At 39.9% G+C, this 23,676-nt stretch overlaps 1 protein-coding gene across 1 annotated transcript in view; it reads right to left on the bottom strand.

Annotated features, from left to right (window-relative positions):
* LOC134357440 (dynein axonemal heavy chain 8-like) overlaps positions 1-23,676 on the bottom strand; it is a 1,088,497-nt gene that overhangs the window by 146,789 nt on the left and 918,032 nt on the right. Inside the window, exons 71-73 of the mRNA XM_063069028.1 lie at positions 22,879-23,016; positions 20,704-20,831; positions 6,092-6,263 (exon numbers count right to left, since the gene is read on the bottom strand). Of these exons, the coding sequence (XP_062925098.1) occupies positions 6,092-6,263; positions 20,704-20,831; positions 22,879-23,016 (438 nt within the window). The remainder of the gene's footprint in view (positions 1-6,091; positions 6,264-20,703; positions 20,832-22,878; positions 23,017-23,676) is intronic.

Below are 23,676 nucleotides of genomic sequence, written 5' to 3'. Positions count from 1 at the left end.
TGGTCCTGGACTTATTTCCTGGCATAATTTCCATATTACTATTTAATTATTTATGGTTTTATTACTATTTAATTACATGGTGCAGCTGTAACGAAAACCAATTTCCCTTGGGATCAATGAAGTATGACTATGACTACCTCCTCCAGTTAAAGTATCTACATACTGTTGTAAGAAACTCCTTTTAAATGTTTAAGCTAAAGATTTTACTCTGTCTAACCCCTCTGCATTAAGTAGGTCTCTGTCTATAATGGGGAAGTTGAAGACAACTACTATGACAACCTCAGAATCACTGACATATGACATGAAATTTGTTGTTTTACGGCAGATTTAACATTGTAAGACTACACTATACTAAATTACTATGAATTACAAAAAAAAGTGCAAAAGAGGATTAACAAAGTAGTGTTTATGGACCATTCAGAAATTTTATGGCAGCAGGGAAGAAGCAGTTCCTAAAACATTGACTGTGGATGACGATATCCTTGATGATGGGGAGGATTGTGTCCGTAATGGAGTCGATGGAGTCTACAACCTTCTGCAGCCTCTCTTTTGATCCAGCACATTCCCTGTACTAGACGGTGATGCAATCAGCCAGAATATTCTCCACTATTCATCTGTAGAAATTCGCAAGAGTCTTTGATAACATACCAAATCTCCTCCAGGTGAAGTATAGATGTTGGTGTGCCTTCTTTGTGATTACATTAATGTGTTCAGCCCAGAATAGATCCCTTGAGATGTTGACACCCAGGAATTTGAAGCTGCTCACCCTTTCTACTGTTGACCCTTCAAAGAGAACTGTATATTCTCCAAACTTCAACTTTCTGAAATCCACAATCAATGCCTCGATTTTGCTGACATTCAGTCATTAAAAAAAGTCACAGAGTCATAGAATGCTACAATACAGAAACAGGTCCTTTGGCCCCTCTAGTCTGTACCAAACTATTAATCTGCCTAGTCCCATCAACCTGCACCTCCATATCCCACCTAATCATGTATGTATCCAAATTTCTCTTAAATGTTGAAATTGAACCCACGTCCACCACTTCTGCTGGCCGCTCATTCCACACTCTCACACTCTGGCTCACTCTGAAGAAGTTCCTCCTTGTGTTTCCCTTTAACATTTCTCCTTTCACACTTAAACAATGACCTCTAGTTCTAGACTCACACACCTTCAGTGGAAAAAGCCTGCTTGCATTTACTCCATCTATACCCCTCATAATTTTGAATACCTCTATTAAAACTGGCCTCATTCCTCTATGCCCCAGGGAATAAAGCCCTAACCTGTTGAATGTTTCCTTATAACACAGGTCCTTAAGTTCCAGCAACATCCTTGTAAATTTTCTCTGCACTCTTTCAATCTTATTGACATCTTTGCTGCAGGTAGGTGACCAAAATTTCAGATTAGATATCATCAATGACTTATACAACTTCAAAATAACATTTCACCTATCATACTTAATAATTTGATTTATGAAGACCAACGTGCCAAAAGCTTTCTTTACAACCCTATCTACTTGTAACACCACTTTCAAGGAATTATAGATCTGTATTCCCAGATATCTCTGTTCTACCACACTCCTCAGTCCTCACCATGCACGTCTCACTCTGGTTTGTTCACCCAAAGTGCAATACCTAACATTTATCTGCATTAAATTTTATCTCTCATTTTTCAGCCCATTTTTCCAGCTGGTCCAGATCCTATTGCAAGCTTTGATGATCTTCCTCACTGTTCAATACACCTCCAGTCTTGGTGGGAGTCACAAATTTGCTGATACAGTTTACCACATCATCATCTAGGTCATTGATACAAATGACAAACAACAATGGACCCTGCACTCAATCCCTGTGGCACACCAGTCAGGTCTTCAGTCAGAGAGGCAACCATCTACTATCACTGTCTTCTCCGCTGAATCAAATGTCTAATTCAAATTATTATCAAATTATTGAATCCTAAGCAACTAAATTTTCTTGACTGTTTGGATACTGTTGGGGGAATGACCTAGCAGAGGAAAATCACAGCAGTCAGGACTCTGGCATTGAGTCTGGCTCTGTGACTCAGAAGGGAAGGGGGAAATGAGGCAAGCTACAGTGACAACAGATTCATTGGTCAAGGGAACAGACAGTTGGTTTTGTGGATGAGAATGAGATTCCCAGATGGTATATTCCTTCTTGAGTGTTAGGGTCAGGAACATCTTGGGATTGAAACTATAGCATTCTTCAGTGGAAGGGTGAACATCCAGAGGTCTTGGTCCACATTAGAACAAATAATTTGGGAAGGAAGGGTGACGAAGTCCTGCAAAATGAGTGCAAGGAGTTAGGTGCAAAGCTAAAGGATCAGACCTTCAGGGTTAGTGCTAATGGGCTAGAAATAGGATGATCATTCAGTTGAACACATGGCTAAGGAGATGGTGCATTAGGGAGGGCTTCAGATTGTTGGATCATTGGGCTCTCTTCAAGGGAAGGCAGGACCTGTACAGAAGAGAGAGTTTGCACTCAATCTGGAGGGGGACTAATATGCTTCCGGTAAGGTGCTATACGGGGGAGGGGGGGGACACATTTAAACTGGAGCTACAAAGAGATGGATACCAGAGCAGAAAGTGGGGTGATTGTGGGGAAAGATGCTGTTGAGCTGACAAACAAAGTCAAAAATCAAAAGATCAAAACAATGAGTTATCAATATTTCAATGCAAGGACTATTGTAAGAAAGGCAGATAAGCTTAGGACATGGATCAGCACATAGAATTGTGACATTGTTGCCACTAGTGAGACTTTGTTGACGGATGGGAAGGACTGGCAGCTCAGTGTTCCGGGTTCCTTCGTTTTGGACATGATTGAGCAGGAGGGATTGGGGGGGGGGCGGTGGTTATTACTAGTCAGGGAAAATGTCACAGCAGTGCTCAGACAAGACAGACTGGAAAACTCAACAAGAGAAAATCTGAAAATGCTGAAAATCCAAGCAACACCTACAAAATGCTGGAGGAACTAAGCAGGCCAGACAGTGTCTCTGGAGAAAAGTACAGTCGATGTCTTGGGTTGAGACCCTTCAGCAGGACTGAAGAAAAAATAATGAGGAGTAGATTTAAAGATGGGGAAGGAGAGAGGAGCACAAGGTGATAGGTGAAGCCAGGAGGGGGAGAGATGAAGTAAAAACCTGGGAAGTTGATTGGTGAAAGAGGTACAGGGCTGGAGAAGGGGGAGTCTGATAGGAGAGAACAGAAGGCCATGGAAGAATGAAAAAGGGGGAGGAGCACCAGAAGGAGGCGATGAGCAGGCAAGGAGATAAAGTGAGAGAGGGAAAAGGAGATGGGGAATAGTGAAGGGGGAGGCGACTACCAGAAGGTTGAGCAATCTATGTTCATGCCATCAGGTTAGAGGCTACCCAGCTGGAATATAGAGTGTTGTTCCTGCAACCTGAGTGTGGCCTCATCGTGACTGTAGAGGAGAACATCAATTGACATATCGGAATGGGAATGGGAATGGGAAGTGGAATTAAAATGGGTGGCCACTGGGAGATCACACTTGTTTTGGCGGATGGAGCGTAGGTGCTCGGCGAAACTGTCTCCCAATCTAAGTCGGGTCTCACTAATATACAGGAGGTCACCCCGGGAGCATGACCGTTGGAAGACTTGTAGTATAATCCCATCAGGGCAACTGCATCTTTCTTATTTTTGAATTCCTCCCTTACTCAAGAAATGTAGCTATGATCTATGCAAAGCCATGAAGGCCACAAAACAACAACACAGGGACAAGATCCAGACACAAATCTTGACCAACAACACACACAGCTATGCCAAGGTCTGCCCAACATCACAGACTTCAAAGCTAAACGCAGTGGTGCTGCCACATCGCTGCCTCTCTCCTAGAAGAGCTAAATCATTTTATATGCTCAGTTCGATATCACCAACATTGAGCCCCTGAGGGGCTGAAGTACTCAGGTGCTTCCAATGAGTGGACAGTCACAAGGCTGTGGGAGCAGACAGCATCCCAGGGCGGGTACTCAGGATGTGCGTGGCATAACTGACAGGTGTGTTTACAAACATTTTTAATCTCTTCCTCTCTCAGTGTAGAGTGCCCTCTTGCTTCAAAGTATCTATCATTGTCCCTGTACCTAAAAAGACCAAGATAACATGTCTGAACGACTAGTGTCCTATCCTACACACCTCAATAATAAGAAAATGATTTGAGAGGCTGGTCAACAACTATATCTGCAGCATGCAGCCACCAACACTGAACCCCTACAATTTGCCTACCGACACAACCGATCAACAGATGACGCAATAGCCACTGCTCTACACACTGTCCTTACACATCTGGAGAAGAAGGATGCTTATGTGAGAATGCTGTTCTTGGACTACAGTTCAGCATTCAACACCTTAATTCCCTCCAGGCTTGACAAGAAGCTCAGCGACTTCAACCTTCACACTGCCTTGTACAGCTTTATCCTGGACTTCCTGACAGATTGCTGGCAGGTGGCAAGAGTGGGATTCCTCACCTCTGCCCCACTGACCCTCAACACAGGTGCTCCTCAGGGCTGTGTACTAAGCCCCTCCTTTACTCTCTGTATACCCATGACGGTCGCCACACACAGCTCCAATCTGTTAATTAAATTTCCTGATGATACTACATTGATTGGCCTTCTCTCAAATAACAACGAGGCAGCCTACAGAAAAGAAGTCATCACCTTGACATAGTGGTGTCAAGAAAACAACCTCTCCCTCAATGTCGCAAAATCAAAGGAGCTAGTTGTGGACTACAGGAGGAATGGAGACAGGCTAGCCCCTATTGACATCAATGGATGTGGGGTTCAGAGGATGAACAGCTTTAAGTTCCTTGATATACACATCACCGAGGATCTCATGTGGTCTGTACATACCAGCTGTGTGGTGAAAAAAGCACAACTGTGCCTCTTTCACCTCAGATGGTTGAAGAAACACAGAAAACCTACAGCACAATACAGGCCTTTCGGCCCATAAAGCTATGCCGAACATGTCCTTATCTTAGAAATTACCTAGGGTTACCCACAGCCCTCTATTTTTCTAAGCTCCATGTACCTATCCAAGAAGTTTGGTATGAGCCCCCAAATCCTAAGGACTTTCTACAGAAGCACAATTGAGAGCATCCTGACTGGCTGCATCACTACCTGGTATGGGAACTGTACTTCCCTCAAATGCAGGACTCTGCAGAGAGTGGTGCAGACAGCCTAGTGCATCTGTAGATGTGAACTTCCCTCTATTCAGGACATTTACAGAGAAATAGGTACGTAAAAAGGGCCCGAAGGATCATTGGGACCCGGGTCACCCTAACCACAAACTGTTCGAGCTGCTACCATCTGGGAGATGGTACCGCAGCATAAAAGCCAGGACTAACAGGCTCCGGGATAGCTTCTTCCACTAGGCCATCATGCTGATACAATTGTATTTCTATGCTATATTGACTGTCCTGTTGTATATACCATAAATTGCACATTGCACATTTAGACAGAGACATAAGGTAAAGATTTTTACTTATGTAAAGGATGTAAGAATAAAAGCCAGTTCAATTCAATTCAATATGAACTCAATGGATGATGACCCCATTGAGTGCAGCTGTAATACTGTCTCTGACTAATAGTGCATCTACTTCTGTCTTTTACCTTCTTTTCTATTTCTTCTAAAACATTGAAACCCTGGAACATTAAGCATCCAGTGCTATCTCTCTCTCTCTTTCAACCAATGTCAGGCAAGGCCCATCCAAAATCACATGTTTTACCCATAACAAAGGGACATAGAGACACTGAAATCACATAAATATAGGCAGATTCCAAAACCTGGGTCTTCAGTACCTTTTGTATAATTAGAAAATGGAATTTGAGATATATTATAACACTTCAAGGAATTTGATATCTGAGGTTATGTAACTTTGACCTTATACAGGAAATTTTGAAATTTCTGCTTTGCCTTTGGAGTAATTGAAGCAATGCAAAGGGAACGGTGGAATGACAGGTATATATTAGGTTTAACTAAGTTACATTCTGAGTTTTCTGGAAATAAATAATATTTGGAGATTTACTAATGACTGTCATGGAAAGTTAACAGAATCTAGGTAATCTTACCATGGGCTGATCCACCAGAAAGGTTATAAGGTTTATACCATCTGTATATGGGATCTTCTTTTTCTGAAGTTCTGTTTCCCAGATTACTTTAATTAGTATATCTCTGAAAGTTTGATTGAAGGGACCACTATATGAAAGAAATCCAGTAGCCAACAGCACATCACCTACTAGCCTAGATACAAGATGTGAAAATAAATGAATTGTGAAGAACCAAGTACAGAGGATAAAAGCATGAGACACAAAGAAATCCCAGATAATCTCTGAAAAGCATAATACATATTTCTAGTTGAACCCTGGTATTTGACAACAAATTATAAATGAGTTTTGGTATTATTACAATTCATTTGGTATTAGTTAACAGAACTAATTAGTTATACAATATAGCAGGAGTAATATCATTTTCAAATAGAACTTCATTGGGTGCACCATGTAAAAGACAGAGCTCGACAAAGCAGCAGCAACAAAATCTGCAGAGCTGGAAATCCAAGCAACATGCAAAATGGTGGAGGAAATGAGCAGGCAAGGCAGCATCGATGGTAAAGAGTACAGCTGACGTTTTGGGCCAAAACCCTTCATCAGGACGGAAGAAAAAAAGAGCCAGAGTAAAACTGGGTGAGGGGTGGGGAGGTGTAAAGGACTGGGAAGTTGATTGGTGAACGAGATACAGGGCTGGAGAGGGGGAATTTGATAGGAAAGGACAAAAGGTAAGGCGGAGGAGCACCAGAGGGAGGTGAAGGGCAGGTATGAAGATAAGGTAAGGCGGGGGGGGGGGAACTGGGAATGGGGAATGGTGAAGGAGGAGGGGGGCCACTACTGGAAGTTTGAGAAATTGATGTCCATGCCATCAGGTTGGAGTCTACCCAGATGGAATAGAAGGTGTTACTTCTCCAACCTGAGTGTGGCCTCATCATGGCATTAGAGGAGGCCATGGGCTGACATGTCAGAATGAGAATGGAAAGTAGAATTAAAATGGATGGCCACTGAGAGATCCTGCTTTTTCTGGCGGACGGAGCATAGGTGCTCGGCAAAGTGGTCTCCCAATCTACCTTGGGTCTCACCGGTGTACAGGGGGAAACATTAGGAGCACCGGATACAGTAGATGACCCCAACAGACTAACAGGTGAAGTGTCACCTCACCTGGAAGGACTGTTTGGGGCTCTGAATAATAGTGAGGGAGGAAGTGTAGGGGTAAGTGTAGCACTTGGAAGAGATGTGGATGAGGGTAGCGTTGATGGTGGAGGAAGGGAAGCCCCTTTCTTTGAAGAGATGACATCTTCTTAGCTCTGGAAATATCTTTGTACAAGAAACTCATGTCCGGAAAGAGGATAATCAGCACTTTTTTAGGTTCTGGAAGGATTAACAGTACCACTCAAATTCACAGGCCAAAGTAAAGGTGTTTCTATTTTTATAGATCCGTCAATTTCATTTCTGCACCATGGGACGATTTCAGACCCGAATGGCAGATTTTTGTTAATTACTGGTTTGTTAGTTAACAAAAAAGTTGTTATGCTTAATGTCTATGCCCCAAATGTTGACTATCCCGATTTTTTAAAGAATCTCTTTACATCTCTTCCTAATTTAAATGACTATATGTTGATTATGGGTGGAGATTTCAATTGTTGTTTAAATCCTTTGATGGATAGATCCATGTCCAATCAAGTACTTCCAAATAAATTGGTTATCCTTATTAACACTTTTATGACCTACTCTGGAATCTCAGAAATTTGGAGATTCTTGCATCCAAATGAGAAAGAGTTCTCATTTTTTTCACATGTATATCATCACTATTCAAGAATTGACTATTTTTTAAAATCGATTCTCGATTAATTCCTCTAGTTTCTGGTTGCAAATATGATTCCATTGCTGTTTCTGATCATGCACCGTTGAAATTATTTATTAACTTAAGGGATACATTTACTAATTCTAGACAATGGCGATTTAATACCATTTTGCTTCAAGACTCGGATTTGGTCAGGTTTATTGAGGAACAGATTAATTTTTTCTTCACAACAAATTCTACAGAGGATATTTCCAGTGGGACATTATGGGATACTTTTAAAGCATATATTCGTGGACAAATTATTTCATATACTGCTGGATTAAAAAAGCAAACTAATAATGAAATACTTAAACTGGTTGACAAGATTAAAGAAATTGACAAGAAATATTCTATAGCCCCTAATCAGGAGCTTTATAAACAGAGAGTTGAACTTCAAATGGAACATAATCTCTTACTATCATCTTCGATTGAAAGTCAATTAATCAAAGCTAAGAGTCAATTCTATATACACGGTGATAAAACTGGGAAACTGTTGGCTAATCAATTGAAATCGGCCTCGGTTAAACGACAGATTCTTAAGATTCGTAAACCAGATGGCACTTTGACGGTTGACCATGACGAGATAAATAAATCCTTTCAAGAATTTTATACCTCCCTATATCAATCAGAATTTCCTGATGACTCTACTATAATGCATGAATTTTAAAAGAAATTGAATATTCCAAAATTATCATCTAATGAATGCTCAAAACTAGACGTACCTATTATAGTAGAGGAAATAAAAAATGCTATTCTTTTGATGAACTCAGGTAAAGCACCTGGCCCAGACAGATATACAGTAGAACTTTAAAAAATTTTTCTCTACTACACTGACTCCTTGGCTATGTAGAGTTTTTAGGGATGCAGTATCTATAGGTAAATTACCACAATCTTTTTATCGAGCTTCTATTTCCCTAATTCTCAAAAAAGATAATGATCCTGCTAAATGTGCATCTTACAGGCCTATATCTTTGCTGAATGTGGATTCTAAGATTTTTTTCTAAAATATTGGCAATGAGATTGGAGAATGTATTACCTCAAATTATTTCTGCTGATCAGACTGGATTTATTAAAAATCGTTACTCTTTTTTTAATATTAGGAGATTAATGAATATCGTTTATACGCCTTCAACCAAAATTCCAGAATGTGTTATTTCATTGGACGCTGAGAAAGTTTTTGACAGAGTTGAATAGACATATTTATTTAACACCCTTGAGAAATTTAATTTTAGTTCAATATTTATATCTTGATTTAAACTGATATATCTCACTCCTTTGGCTTCGGTATTTACTAACAATTAAAGATCTCCTCTTCTTCATCTATTCCATGGTACTAGGCAGGCCTATCCTCTTAGTCCACTACTATTTGATAATCGCTTTGGAACCGCTAGCTATTGCTATTCGTGGCTCCCGTAATATATTTGGCACCGCCCCTGGAAATGAGACTCATAAATTATCACTATATGCAGATGATTTACTATTATATATTTCTAACCCAGGAAAATCTATTCCGGCAGTATTAACTTTGCTTGCTCAGTTTAGTAGTTTTTCTGGTTACAAACTAAACCTAGGTAAGAGTGAACTTTTTCCATTAAATATGCAGGTTCCCACTTATGGATATTCCCCACCTAGAGTGACTACTGACTATTTTACTTATTTGGGAGTTAAAATTACTAAGAGACATAAGGATCTATTCAATTTTAATCTTTTACCGTTAATTAATCAGGTTAAACAACTGATTACTAAGTAGTCCCCATTGTCTCTATCATTGATTGGTCGAATCAATGCAATTAAAATGATTATTTTACCTAAATTTTTATATTTATTTCAAACGATACCAATTTTTATTCCTAAATCCTTGTTTGATAATATTGATTCTAAAATTTCCTCTTATATATGGCAAAACAAAAATCCCAGATTAAGTAAAAAAATATTTACAGAAGTCCAAGAAAGATGGTGGTTTAGCACTGCCTAACTTAAGACTTTATTATTGGGCAATTAATATTTGATATTTAATATTTTGGACACAAGATTGGAATGTAACTCCAAGCCCACATTGGGTAAACCTTGAAGGCTATTCTGTACAAGGGTTTTCTTTAGCTTCCACTTTAGGAACTTCACTTCCTTTTGTACTATCTAAATTGAATAAACAAATGGTTAATCCAATAGTTAAACATACATTGCGAATATGGTTTCAATTTTGTAAATTTTTTGGTTTGAACAAATTTATGTTATCAAGTCCTATTATATCTAATTTCTTTTTTCAACCCTCGGTTATGGACCAAGCCTTTTTGATTAATAGCAGTTATCTATGATATAATTATGAAACTACAGCCAGGTATATCTGATAAAATTAAAAATGAATGGGAAAGGGAACTTCAACTTTGTCTACCTATAGAGAAATGGGATAAAATTTTTCAATTAGTTAGTACTTCTTCTATATGTGCTAAACATACAGTAATACAATTTAAAGTAGTACATAGAGCCCATATGTCCAAAGATAAATTAGCCTGGTTTTATTCCCATATAAACCCTATTTGTGACAGATGTCACTCTGAGGTGGCTTCTTTAACTCTTATGTTTTGGTCCTGTCCTCTCTTTGAAAAATATTGGAAAGATACTTTTGATATTATCTCAATAGTTCTATGGTTTGGTTTACAACCCCATCCTATTACGGCAATTTTTGGATTGCCAATGGTAGAACATAGATCTTTGTCTTCTTCAGCCTGTCGGATGATAGAATTTGTTACTTTAATGGCCAGAAGATCTATTTTATTGAACTGAAAGGAAACCAATCCTCCTACTACATTCCAATGGTTTTCTCAAACTATATTAAGTTTAAATTTAGAAAAAAATAGAAGTGATATTTTTGACCCTTCGGTTAAATTTGAAGAAACTTGGAAACCTTATATGCAACATTTTCATATAATGTAATTTGACCTTTCTGAATCTTCATTAACTTAAAATATATGAATAGAAGAGCGGAGTTGACGACATTATTGAACGTGTTCGATTCAAGATATTTGTCTGGCCCTGTTTTGTTCTGTTTGATTTTTTTGGGTTTAGTATTTAGTTCCTTTTTTCCCCTTTTTTTGTGGGGGGTTTCTTTGTATATATATATTTTTTCTTTTTATTCCTTTTTCTTCTTTATGATTAATTTCATCATGAGTTTGGAAGTCTATTATACCTGTGTTATTTGAAATCTTTTTTGTATATGTTTATTAATAATAAGATTATTCCAATTTCTGTGTATTAACATTGTTATTGTGTTAACAATTTTGAAAATTAATAAAAAGATTTAAAAAGAAAGAAAAGCTCTGGAAATAAAAGCCTCATCCTGAGAGCAGATGCGGCAGAGACAGAAGAATCGAGAGAAGGGGATGACATTTTTACAAGTAATAGGTTGGGAAGAGGTATAGTCCAGGTAGCTGTGAGAATCAGTGGGTTTATAAAAGATATCAGTAGATAAGCAGACTCCAGAGATTGAGTCAGAAACATTTAGAAAGGGGAGGGAGGGGTCGTAAATGGACCTAGTAAATTTGAGGGCATGGTGGAAGTTGGAGGCAAAGTTGATGAAGTCGACGAGCTCAGCATGGGTGCAGGAAGCAACACTAATGCAATTGTTGATGTAGCATAGGAAAATATGGGGAGTGATACCAGTGTAGGCTTGGAACATAGACTGTTCCACGCAGCCAACAAAATAGTAGGCATAGCTGGGACCATGAGAGTGCCCATGGCTACACCTTTTGTCTGGAGGAAGTGGGAGGAGCCGAAGGAGTAATTATTGAGAGCGAGGACCAGTTCCACCAGCTGGAGAGTAATGGTGGGGGGAATGGGATAGATCTGTAAAGGAACTGTAAGCTTTAAGGCCTTCATGATGGGGGATGGAGGTGTATAGGGACTGGACATCCATGTAAAAATAAGATGATATTGGCCAGGGAACTTGAAATCATTGAAAAGATTAAGAGAGTATGAAATGTCATGGACATAGGTAGGAAGTGGGGGGGGGGATAAAACTGAATCGAGGTATGCAGATACAAATTCAGTGGGGTTGGAACAAACAGAAACAATGGGTCTACCTGGACAAGCAGATTTGTGGATCTTGGGTAGGAGGTAGAAATGGGAGGTGTGTGTAAGGGAACTATGAGGTTGGTGGCAGTGGATGGGAGATCCCCAGAGTTAATAAGGCCAGCAATGGTGTGGAAAACAATGGCCTGTTGCTCCTTATTGGGGTCCTGTTCAAGGGGTAAGTAAGAGAAGGTACCTTACAGTTGTTGACTGGTCTCTGCAAGTTAGAGGTCACTCCACCAGATTACTACAGCACCCACCTTATCTGTGGGTTTGATGGTGAGGTTACGATTAATGTGGAGAGCAGTGCGTTCGGAAGAAGTGATGTTGAAATTGGGAAGAGGAGGGGTGAAGTCGAGATGGTTGAGGTCTCGTCGGTAGTTAGCAATGAAAAGATCCAGAGTGTCCAAGAAAAAGAGGAGGGTTGATGATGGCAGAAGGGGTCATTGGTCTGGGCTAGAGAGTCCTTGCCAAAGAAATAGGCGTGAAGATGGAGGCGGTGGAAGAAGAGCTCAGTGTCATGGTGGTTGCAGAACTCACTGAGGTGTGGGTGCAAGGGGACAAAGGTGAGACCCTTACTGAGGACAAAATGTATTCAACAAACTCAGCGAGTTTAATTGCATCCAGAGGAAGTGTCTTGACCCAAAATGTTGATTGTCCATTTCTCCCACAGTTGTTGCTTGATCCACTGAACTCCAGTAGTAGGCTTTTTCACTCAAGTTTCCAACATCTGCAGTCTCCAGAAACAAATTAAGAAGATTAAAGCCCTGCATTCTCTCCTCTGTTGTAATTGATGGTAGACAAATCAGCAAGTAGTGGGAAAAAAGAAGCTCCCTGAACATCTATATTCTCAATAAAGGTAGAAGCCAGGATTGATTGTAAGGAACAAAGCTGAAAAATGTGCAACTATTTTCACCAAGAAGTGGAAAGCAGGTTCGTCATGACTTCCTCCTCAGGTTCCAAATGTAACAGAAAACAAGTCTTAATCAATTAGATTCATTTTATGGAACAGTTGCTTGCCCTAGATCCACTGCTATGGATTTCATTTCCAGATCCAGCCTTGCTGGTTCCAGTACAACTAAACTAACTACATTCAACTAGCAATGTGGAAACCTATATGGGTTGGTTCCATTTACAAAAATTGGGAACAATTCCATCAACCAATGTCTGCTTCATCAGTTTATTTCAGTATGGAGTATTGTGGATAGTACTAACAAGTAGCTTATACTAACTAAAAACTTGCTGATTGAAGATCTCTCAATGCAGATCTTATATATAATAGAGCTGAATTATAAAGCGAAATGAGAATGGTCTCAAGGTAGCATCTGATCATGAAAGAATGAAAGTGAAATTGAGATTAATGAGGAAGGGGAAAAACTCGAGTCATACTTAACAAAGAGCATGAGGAAAGCACACGACACTGCAGCGGTTAACATAGAATAGTACAGCACAGTACAGACCCTTCGGCCCACATTGTTGTGCCAACCCTCCAACCCTGCCTCCCATTTAACCCCCACCTTAAGTTCCTCCATATACCTGTAAGATACTAGCCAAGGAATATCGAAGCTTGAACATAGATATGAGTTCAACTCCATCAAGGATTTGTGTTTCACCAGAACTTACAACCTCATAACTCAGCAAATCCTTCACTCAACCACCGCACTGCAGGCACTAATTCACTCAGAAGTGTAGAAAGGTATAGTGGGAAAAGTAGTAGGTGGCCATTTGCCAAAGCTAGAGCATAGTGCTAAACAGAAAAAAATAAAATTGAACCATTAGAGCTAAACAATATCACAACCTATTGCAACACACACAAAATGCTGGAGGAATTCGGCAGGACAGGCAGCATCTATGGAAAAGAGTAAACAGTCGACATTTTGGGCCAAGACCATTCTTCATGACTGGAAAGGGAAGGGAAGGGAGAAGTCAGAGTAAGAAGGTGGGAGAAGGGGAGGAAGAAGTACATAGTAGCAGGTGATAGGTGAAACTGGGAGAGGGGGAGGGGGTGAAGTAAGAGTTGGGAAGTTGATTGGTGAAAGGGATAAAGGGCTGGAGGAGGGGGAATTTGATAGGAGAGGATAGAAAACCATGGAAGAATGGGAAGGGGGAGGAGCACTAGAGGAAGGTAATGGGCGGGTAAGGAAATAAGATGAGAGAGGGAAATGGGAATGGAGAATAGTGGTGGGGTGGGGCAATTACTGGTAGTTCAAGAAATCAATCTTCATGCCATCGGTTGGAGCCTACCCAGATGGAATATAAGGTGTTGCTCCATTGAGTGTGGCCTCCTCACGGCAGTAGATGAGGCCGTGGAATGGGAACGGGAAGTGGAATTGAAGTGGGTGGCTACAAGGAAATCCCAGTCTTTCTGGCGGATGGAGCATAGGTGCTCAGCGAAGCAGTCTCCCAATCTACATTGGGTCTCACTGATATATAGAAGGCCACACCAGGAGCACCGGATACAGTAGATGACCCCAACAGACTCACAGGTGAAGTGTACCCTCATGTGGAAGGACTATTTGGGGCCCTGACTGGTCATGAGGGGTGGAAGTGTAGGGGCAGGTGTGGCACTTGTTCTGCTTGCAAGGATAAGTACCAAAAGGCAGATCAGTGGGGAGGGATGAGTGGACAAGTGAGTCACATAGGGAGTGCTCCCTGTAGAAAGCGGAAAGTTGGGGGGAGGAAAAGATGTGCTTGGTGGTGGGATCCCACTGGAGATTGCAGAAGTTATGGAGAATTATGTGCTGGACGCTAGTGGTATGGTAGGTGAAGACAAGAGGAACCAATTGATCAGCTCACAGCTCTGCAGTCCTATACTATAGTCATGAATGGTGATAGACATTTAAAAAGCTAACAGAAAGGAGGGTTTTCAAAAATTTTCTCATCCTCAGTAACAGTGAAGCCAATGATGTGAATGGTAGAAGACAAGTTTGGAGCATTGGAAGGCACCTTCAGCCAGAAATGCTGTGTGGATCCAAGTTGACTTCTCCCCAAGATCTACACCCATCATAGAAAGCAGTGTTCAGACAATTTGTTTAACTTGATGTGTCCAAAAATGGTTGAGACTACTGCACACAGCAAAGAATATAGGATGAGGCAATATCCCAAATATTGACTTGCACTTCAGTACTAGTATCACCACCAGCCAAACTGTTCCATAATAGTTACAACACTAACCTGTATGTAACACTGTGAAGTTGTTGAAGCAAATCCTGTGCACACAACACAGCACACATTCAATCTAGCTAATTACCATTCAGCTATAGTTTTATCTCAATCATTAATAGTGATGGAAGGTATCATCAACAACGCAATCAAATGGCAGTCACAAATAAAATGCTCACCAATAGACAGTTAGGTTTCACCATGGCCCCTGATTTTAACACAGCCCTCATCCACACAGAAATCAAAGAGCTGAATTCCAGAGGTGAGGTGAGAGTTAAGTGACTGATTTGAATGAATATGGTGACCTCTGGAAAATTGAAGTCAATGGGCATCTAAGGGAAAACACTCCAGTACCTGGAGTCATAATCTAATATTCTCTGTATCTGACTTGATTATGATGCTAATTTAAACTAAATAAATTCTATTCATGTGCCTATTTTAATGCCTCTTAAACATTGCTATCATAGAAGTTTATACCACCACTCCAGCCAGTGCGTACCAGGAAACTACCATTCACTGTGTAAAAAAACTTGTCTAGCAAATTTTTTTTCAAATTTTCCCTCCCTCTCATCTTAAAGCTATGCCCTCTAGTGGTATTTCCACCCTGAGAAGAGACTAACTATCTACCCAGTCTGTCTCTCATAATTTTATATAGTTCCATCTGGCCATCCTTCACTTCATAGAAACATAGAAAACCTACAGTACAATACAGGTCCTTTGGCCCACAAAGTTGTGCCGAACATGTCCCTACCTTAGAAATTACTAGGCTTACCTACAGCCCTCTATTTTTCTAAGCTCCATGTACCTATCCAAAAGTCTCTTAAAAGACCCTATTGTATCCGTCTCCACCACCGTTGCTGGCAGCCCATTCCACGCACTCACCACTCTCTGAGTAAAAAACTTACCCCTGACATCTTCTCTGTACCTACTCCCCAGCACCTTAAACCTGTGTCCTCTTGTGGCAACCATTTTAGCCCTGGGAAAAAGCCTCTGATTATCCACACGATCAATGCCTCTCATCATCTTATACACCTCTATCAGGTCACCTCTCATCCTCTGTCGTTCCAAGGAGAAAAGGCTGAGTTCACTCAACCTATTCTCATAAGGCATGCTCCCCAATCCAGGCGACATCCTTGTAAATCTCCTCTTCACCCTTTCTATGGCTTCCACATCCTTCCTGTAGTGAGGCAACCAGAAATGAGCACAGTACTCCAAGTGGGGTCTGACCAGGGTCCTATATAGCTGCAACATTACCTCTGGGCTCCTAAATTCAATTCCACGATTGATGAAGGCCAATACACCGTATGCCTTCTTAACCACAGAGTCAACCTGCGCAGCTGCTTTGAGTGTCCGATGGACCCAGACCCCAATATCCCTCTGATCCTCCACACTGCCAAGATGTATACTGTATTCTGCCATCATATTTGACCTACCAAAATGAACCACTTCACACCTATCTGGGTTGAACTCCATCTGCCACTTCTCAGCCCAGTTTTGTATCCTATCAATGTCCCACTGTAACCTCTGACAGCCCTCCACACTATCCACAACACCCCCAACCTTTGTGTCATCAGCAAACTTACTAACCCATCCCTCCATTTCCTCATCCAGGTCATTTATAAAAATCACGAAGACTAAGGGTCCCAGAACAGATCCCTGAGGCATTCTACTGGTGACCGACCTCCATGCATAATATGACCCGCCTACAACCGTTCTTTGCCTTCTGTGGGAAAGCCAGTTCTGGATCCACACAGCAATGTCCCCTTGGATCCCATGCTTCCTTACTTTCTCAATAAGCCTGGCATGAGGTACCTTATCAAATGCCTTGCTGAAATCCTTATACACTACATCTACTGGCTCTTCCTTCATGTGTTTAGTCACATCCTCAAAAAATTCAATCAGGCTCGTAAGGCACGATCTGCCCTTTACAAAACCATGCTGACTATTCCTAATCATATTATACCTCTCCAAATGTTCATAAATCCTGCCTCTCAGGATCTTCTCCATCAACTTACCACCATTGAGGTAAGACTCAATGGTCTATAATTTCCTGGGTTATCTCTACTCCCTTTCTTGAATAAAAGAACAACATCCACAATCCTTCGATCCTCTGGAACCTCTCCCGTCCCCATTGATGATGCAAAGATCATCGCCAGAGGCTCAGCAATCTCCTCCCTTGCCTCCCCCAGTAGCCTGGGGTACATCTCATCCGGTCCCGGCAACTTATCCAACTTGATGCTTTCCAAAAGCTCCAGCACATCCTCTTTCTTAATATCTACATGCTCAAGCTTTTCAGTCTTCTGCAAGTCATCACTACAATCACCAAGATCCTTTTCCATAGTGAATACTGAAGTAAAGTTCTCATTAAGTACCTCTGCTATTTCCTCCAGTTCCCACTGTCACACTTGATAGGTCCTATTCTTTCACGTCTTATCCTCTTGCTCTTCACTTCCTTGTAGAACGCTTTGGGGTTTTCCTTAATCCTGCCCGCCAAGGCCTTCTCATGGCCCCTTTTGGCTCTCCTTCTTAAGCTCCTTCCTGTTAGCCTTATAATCTTCTAGATCTCTAACATTACCTAGCTCTCTGAACCTTTTGTAAGCTTTTCTTTTCTTCTTGACTGGATTTATTACAGCCTTTGTACACCACATTTCCTGTACCCTACCATAACTTTCCTGTCTCATTGGAACGTACCTATGCAGAACTCCACACAAATATCCCCTGAACATTTGCCACAGAGAAAGCTATCCAATTTGTACAACCTCTCTTTATAGCTCATACTCTCCAATTCAGGCAACATACTGGTGAACCTCTTCTACACCCTCTGCAAAGCCTCCACATCTTCTCTGTAATGCAGTGAACAAAACTATACACAATAATTTAAATGTGACTGAACCAGAGTTTTATATAGCTGCAACACGATTTGCCAAATTATATCAAAAAGCCAATCAATGTAGGCAAGCATACCACATGCCTTCTTTACCATCCTATCTACTTGAGTTGCAAAGCCATTGTCAAATCAATAGAACCTTGTGATGCAACTGCAGGAGAGCCTTGTGGTGATTCTTCAGTGCAACCATCTTTGGCTACTTAATCAATGACTTTCCTTCCATTATGATGTCAGAAGTGGGGATGTTTGCTGATGATTGCACAATATTCAATTCTATTTGCAAGCCTTCGGCAAATGAAGCACCCATACATACATATACTAAGTTACATTTGTATGACAAAAGTGGCAGATATAACAAATTCCAATAAGAGAGTGTCTAACTATTTGTACATGACATTGAATTCTTGTGGGGTCACAAAGCAGAAACATTTTTGGGGAATGGGGAAAAGGTGCTGGTCACTAATGACCAGAAAATCAACTAGACCAGGGCTGGCCAACCTTTTACATCCCATGAGCCAGTTTTTTCACACACGAGTTCAGATGCGCCATACAACTCTTGTACCCCCATTCAATTCTTGTAAAAATATGCTAATATAGACATATTTAGTATTTTTACATGATATATTGATTTAATATAAAAACAAGATAAACATTATTTACCTTACTTACATTACATTACATTACGGTGGGACTAGGTGAGAGTAAGAGTTCGGCACAGACTAGAAGGGCCGAGATGGCCTGTTTCCGTGCTGTAATGGTTATATGGTTATAATTCTACAGATCGGTTTTTGGTTAATACCTTTTGCATGAGTAGGCTTACTCTTTTATTATTATCACTGGGGTGCAATGCGCCACTTCTAATCATCCAATGCGCCATAGGTTGCCCATCCCTGAACTAGACCATCCACATAAACACTGTGACTTTGCAAACAGAACCTTTAATAGCTGCATGCATTCTTGACAGTTCAGAATGGCCACAGATTTATAGATCATTCAAGGGTGTCATTCTATTGCCATTGGTCCTCACAGCCAGTTTTGGAATATTAGGTTCATTGTGTAGCTATCCTACATAGCATTATGGAGAATGCCCTTGTGGCGTAGACAAGAATGTATTTCCACTAAGACAGAGTAGTAGTCACTTCCACCAATACTATCATGAACAGATGCACCTGCAATATACAGTTTAGTTTGGTGAAACAGGTAAAGTGGCATCAGCCCTTGAATGCATTCATACATCAGCTGCACACACCCACTTAGATTCAACCATCTAGGTCACAGTGGTGTACAATGCCACTTTTGGTGATGAATATTAAAATCCCTTTGCACCACAGTGTATTCTTCCATAGTCTTCTTCCAAGTGATGATCAAGTGAGAATTAATGAATTATCAGCTTTGGGAGGACAGTGGGTGGCAATCAGCATGAAGTTTCCTAAACCATGTTTGGTCTGCTGCTGGGAATATTCCTTTTCTGGAGGTCTAGAGCCAGTGTTTAAGACATTTACAGCTACTTCCTCCTTACTCCATACCGTTGTACTGCCACTTCTATTGGACCTGTCCTGAACAGAGAATGTACCCATGGAACATAGTGGAGAGGTCTCATGACTGAAAGGTTCAGTTCTGTAAGTATGACTTTGTTGGGCTTACTTGACTAACCCCCAGAACTGCCCTCTCAACTTAGACTCTAAGGAAGACAGTATCGTTGGTCATCTGGGACCAGTTGGTCCCCTTACTTACTAAAGTGTTTTAAACACAGTATTTTGATGTTGTTTTTGATACAATTAAGTTGCTGGGTAAACCATTTCGGAGGGCAGTTAAGAGCACATCAGGAGAAATTCGTAGGAAAGATTGGATAAACATTTCCTTTCCTTTAGAATACTGTTGTTTCACATCTTCTAGTGGGTCCCAAACAGTAACAAGCAGCTCCATTTTAGTCATATGACAACACAAGGGATTGCAGATGCTGGTATCTATCCCAATACAGGGTTTCACTCTGAAATGTCAGCTATCCCTTTATCTTCATAAATGATGGTTTACCCACTGAGTTCCTATAATGGTTTGTACTTTGCTCATCTCTTTGAAGTTATACTGTATATCTACCCGATGGACAGCTATATTTTCAATAATAATTTTAAAACATCCAGGACTCTTATGATCATTGTACTCAGACAAGATATTTATTTGTTATATTTCATGAACAATTTAAGCTCCCAAGGTGCTGGATTCACATATTTATTACTCCAGGATTACTGGTACAGTAACATAGCTATTATTCTATTTTTTTCCCTTAACATACCTCATTGCTAGTCTTTGCTTTTAGTTCCTGATGGTTTTTTGTCCATTATTTTCATACTTCATTGTATGTTAATAAGTTCTGGGTCTCTTCTGATTTCTAGGTTTGTCATTAGGGGTACAGTGACTCCTATATTAAGAGGGATTAATCTGAGTTTTGTTAACATTTTGCTGAGTCCCTATAGCATTGTTGGACAGATTTTAATATGTCCATGTAGTCCCATAGGATCTCTGATAAATAAAAGCTGTTAAAATGTCATAGAAAAGGAGTGCTTTATAAATGCAATGGTAAGCCTTCACTTTGAAGTTAATCTGCTTCTTTGGTGAAGAGGGTTTTAATCAGAGACTGAAAACTACAGTGGTTAATAATCACCGAGTAGTTGTTACCTATTGATTTGTGCTTTAAACTCCTTGCACTGGTCAGTCCATCTGATCCTTTCTCCACTCAAACCGTCTATTAGAGCCGAGGCAGCTTCCATCTTTCTTCTACATGTTTCAGCATCTTCTAATAGATTCTATATAGTAAGAAGTAGACTCATGTCATCATAGTTCTGCAGCTGTCCACTATATATGTAGACAAGGTCACACAATTTTTCACCAAAGTAGATGATTGGCAGAATCCCCTTAGCTACTGAAAATATTATTAATTCATTGGTTTATAGTTGCCCCCTATGCCAAGGTACAATGAAAAGCTTCTGTTTGTATGCAATCCGGACAGATTATTCCATACACAAGTATAATGAGGTAGTATAAAAAAGGTAAAAGAATGTTATTCTTTGTTTTGGTAACGTTGATGTGTGATTGACAAATGGGGGTATAATATTTATTAAAACTAATTTTTTCACACCTGCTGTTGTATATTATTGGTGAATGATATGTCAGTCAATAAGTTTCATAGATAAGACACTGATATGTTAGCAATAGAAAAGGGCTTTGGGATCAGAGTGTGTGATAAATATATCTTTCTTTGACTTTGTGTAAGATGAAAATGGAATTTGTGCAGCAGCCTTTTTAACATGATTTCAGTATCCACTAAATGTTCACTGTTTTTTTTCCCTTGTTACTGTAATCTTAATGCAATCTATGTAAGTGCTAAAACAACTGCACACTGATGATTGCTAATTAAAGCCATGTCTGCATCTTTTAAAGGGGAAGTGGTTTATAAATACTTCTGATGTGGCATTCATTTTAAGAAGTCCTGGTAACTTGTTGAATGTAGAGTTTTCTGACACGATTCAAAGATCTTGGTGGCTAAAATAGAGTTGTCTGTCCCTTTTCTTCCATCACCCTCCATCAAATTGACCTCCATCACCCTAACTCTTTGTCCTCTCCATCCTCTCTACCAGTTCATTACCTATATACTCCTCCCACTGGTTCCCCTCCCCATTTCCCCTTCTTTTATTCCATGCTTCCCCTTCTTTTATTCCATGCTCCACCTTCTTCTCCTATCAGATTCTGTCATTTTCAGCTTTTATCACTTCTCAGCTTCTAACATTGTTCCCACTGACCCTACCCTCATCTGTTTTTCACCCAGCTCCATTCTTCACTTGCCAGCTCTTCCTCCATCTCTTTATACTGGCTATATTCCCTCTTTCTTTCAGTCCAGATGAAGGGTCTTAACCTGAACCATTCACTATCCATTTCCCACCATAGATGTTGTCTGGCCTGATATGTTCTTCCAGCATTTTGTTTGTTGATCCAAATTTCAGCATCTGCAATATCCTGTGTCTTCACTTTAATCTTCCTTTGTTTTCTCACTATTACCATTTCTCTCAATTTTTCACCTAATACCCACCATCCATGCTAACTACATATATGTTTTGATGTAATAGGAGAGGAATTAACTGTATGGCATGAATTGATAATCATATACTTCATGTGTTCTGATAATACATATGTAAAATCCAAATGAATCTTTTAATGTTGAAAATTCAACGTAAATTTGAATTTACTTTGTAACTATAAAGTATAAAGTATAAAGACTCGTAACAATAACAGAATCAATAAAAGAGTGCAGAAGGCAACAAAATGTGGAAATGCAAATATAAATAAATAGCAATAAATAACAAGAACATGAGATAATGAGATAAAGAGTCCTTAAAGTGAGATCATTGGTTGTAGGAACATTTCAATGAAGGGAAAAGTGATGGGCCAATCTTTCAATATGTGAACGGTGACTACTGCAGCAATACAGTGCAATAGTGCTAAAGTAACTGATAAACAAAATAAAATCTTAAATTGGGTGTTGACAGATATTCAGTCTTAAAGGTATCATAGCCAAGTTTAACTGAAAGGTCTTGAATGTTAAGTATAAACACACTTTTTGATCATAAGAATTCAAAGCAAGGTAACCTTAATTAGATAAACACCCAAGAGTATCCAAAGAAACCTCTCAATCATAATGATTCAGAAGGATATAAAGAGATATTCAGCAGGTCAAGCAGCATTTATGGAAAATAAAACAAATGCTAACTGACTTGTTGAATGCTTCCATTCTTTTAAGATTTCTTGCTTTAGAAGAAGATATTATTTAACTCGATGTCAACTAAGATTCTGACTTACCATTTTCTCTTTCATGGCAGCATCAAACTTAGCCTGCACCTTGTCCAGCTCAACTTGTTTCTCATCTAGCTGGGCCTGGGCAATTCCTAACTGCTTCATGGCCCCTTGGAGACGGTTTTCCTGTACTGCCAAATTAGCCTGAAATCAGAAAAGCCAATCATTTCTGGAGTCAAGTAATAGGTTTCTAGTTTTAGAAGACATTTTCTCATTCACATCAGCAACCATTCCAAATGTTCCTAAGATAAATGATCTTCTAAGGATATTAAAGCAATCTGATCATAAGAAACTGTGAAAATGTGAGTGACAAAACTGTGGCAGATAGAATCCATAATGATAAAGTGTGAGGTGATCAAATTTAGTCCCAAGAAAGATAGGTAAGAGTCTTGTGATAATGATACTGTAATAACTGAAGTAGAACCTGGCTAACTGACTTGAACTAGACAGGTGGATATTCTTATAAAACGCTGAGGTTCAAATCAGATTGTCTCAGTATTTCAAAATGACCTGTTTAATAAATCTTGTGTCTTTCTGCTTTTGATCAATTGTTTGCATTTTGTCTTCAAACAAATCAATAGCATATTTGACATTATCACATTTAAGACAATGGCTGTGTTAGATTGAGCATGGAAATGTCATCAGTCGTCATAGGTTGCATAGCTCATGATTCTCTATTGCCAGTCTGATACCGGAGCATTTGTGCTTGATCTACAGTCTTTGTTGTTCACAGGAAAGCCCAGAGGTATACATTGCATAGGTTTCAAAAATGAGATAGTAATAAAAAGGTAATAAAAACACTTG

The sequence above is a fragment of the Mobula hypostoma genome, chromosome 2 (genome assembly GCF_963921235.1).
Source record: "Mobula hypostoma chromosome 2, sMobHyp1.1, whole genome shotgun sequence".
NCBI lineage: Eukaryota > Metazoa > Chordata > Chondrichthyes > Myliobatiformes > Myliobatidae > Mobula > Mobula hypostoma.
Note: the sequence above shows the minus strand (reverse complement) of the source record. Positions and strands in the feature narration are given on the sequence as shown.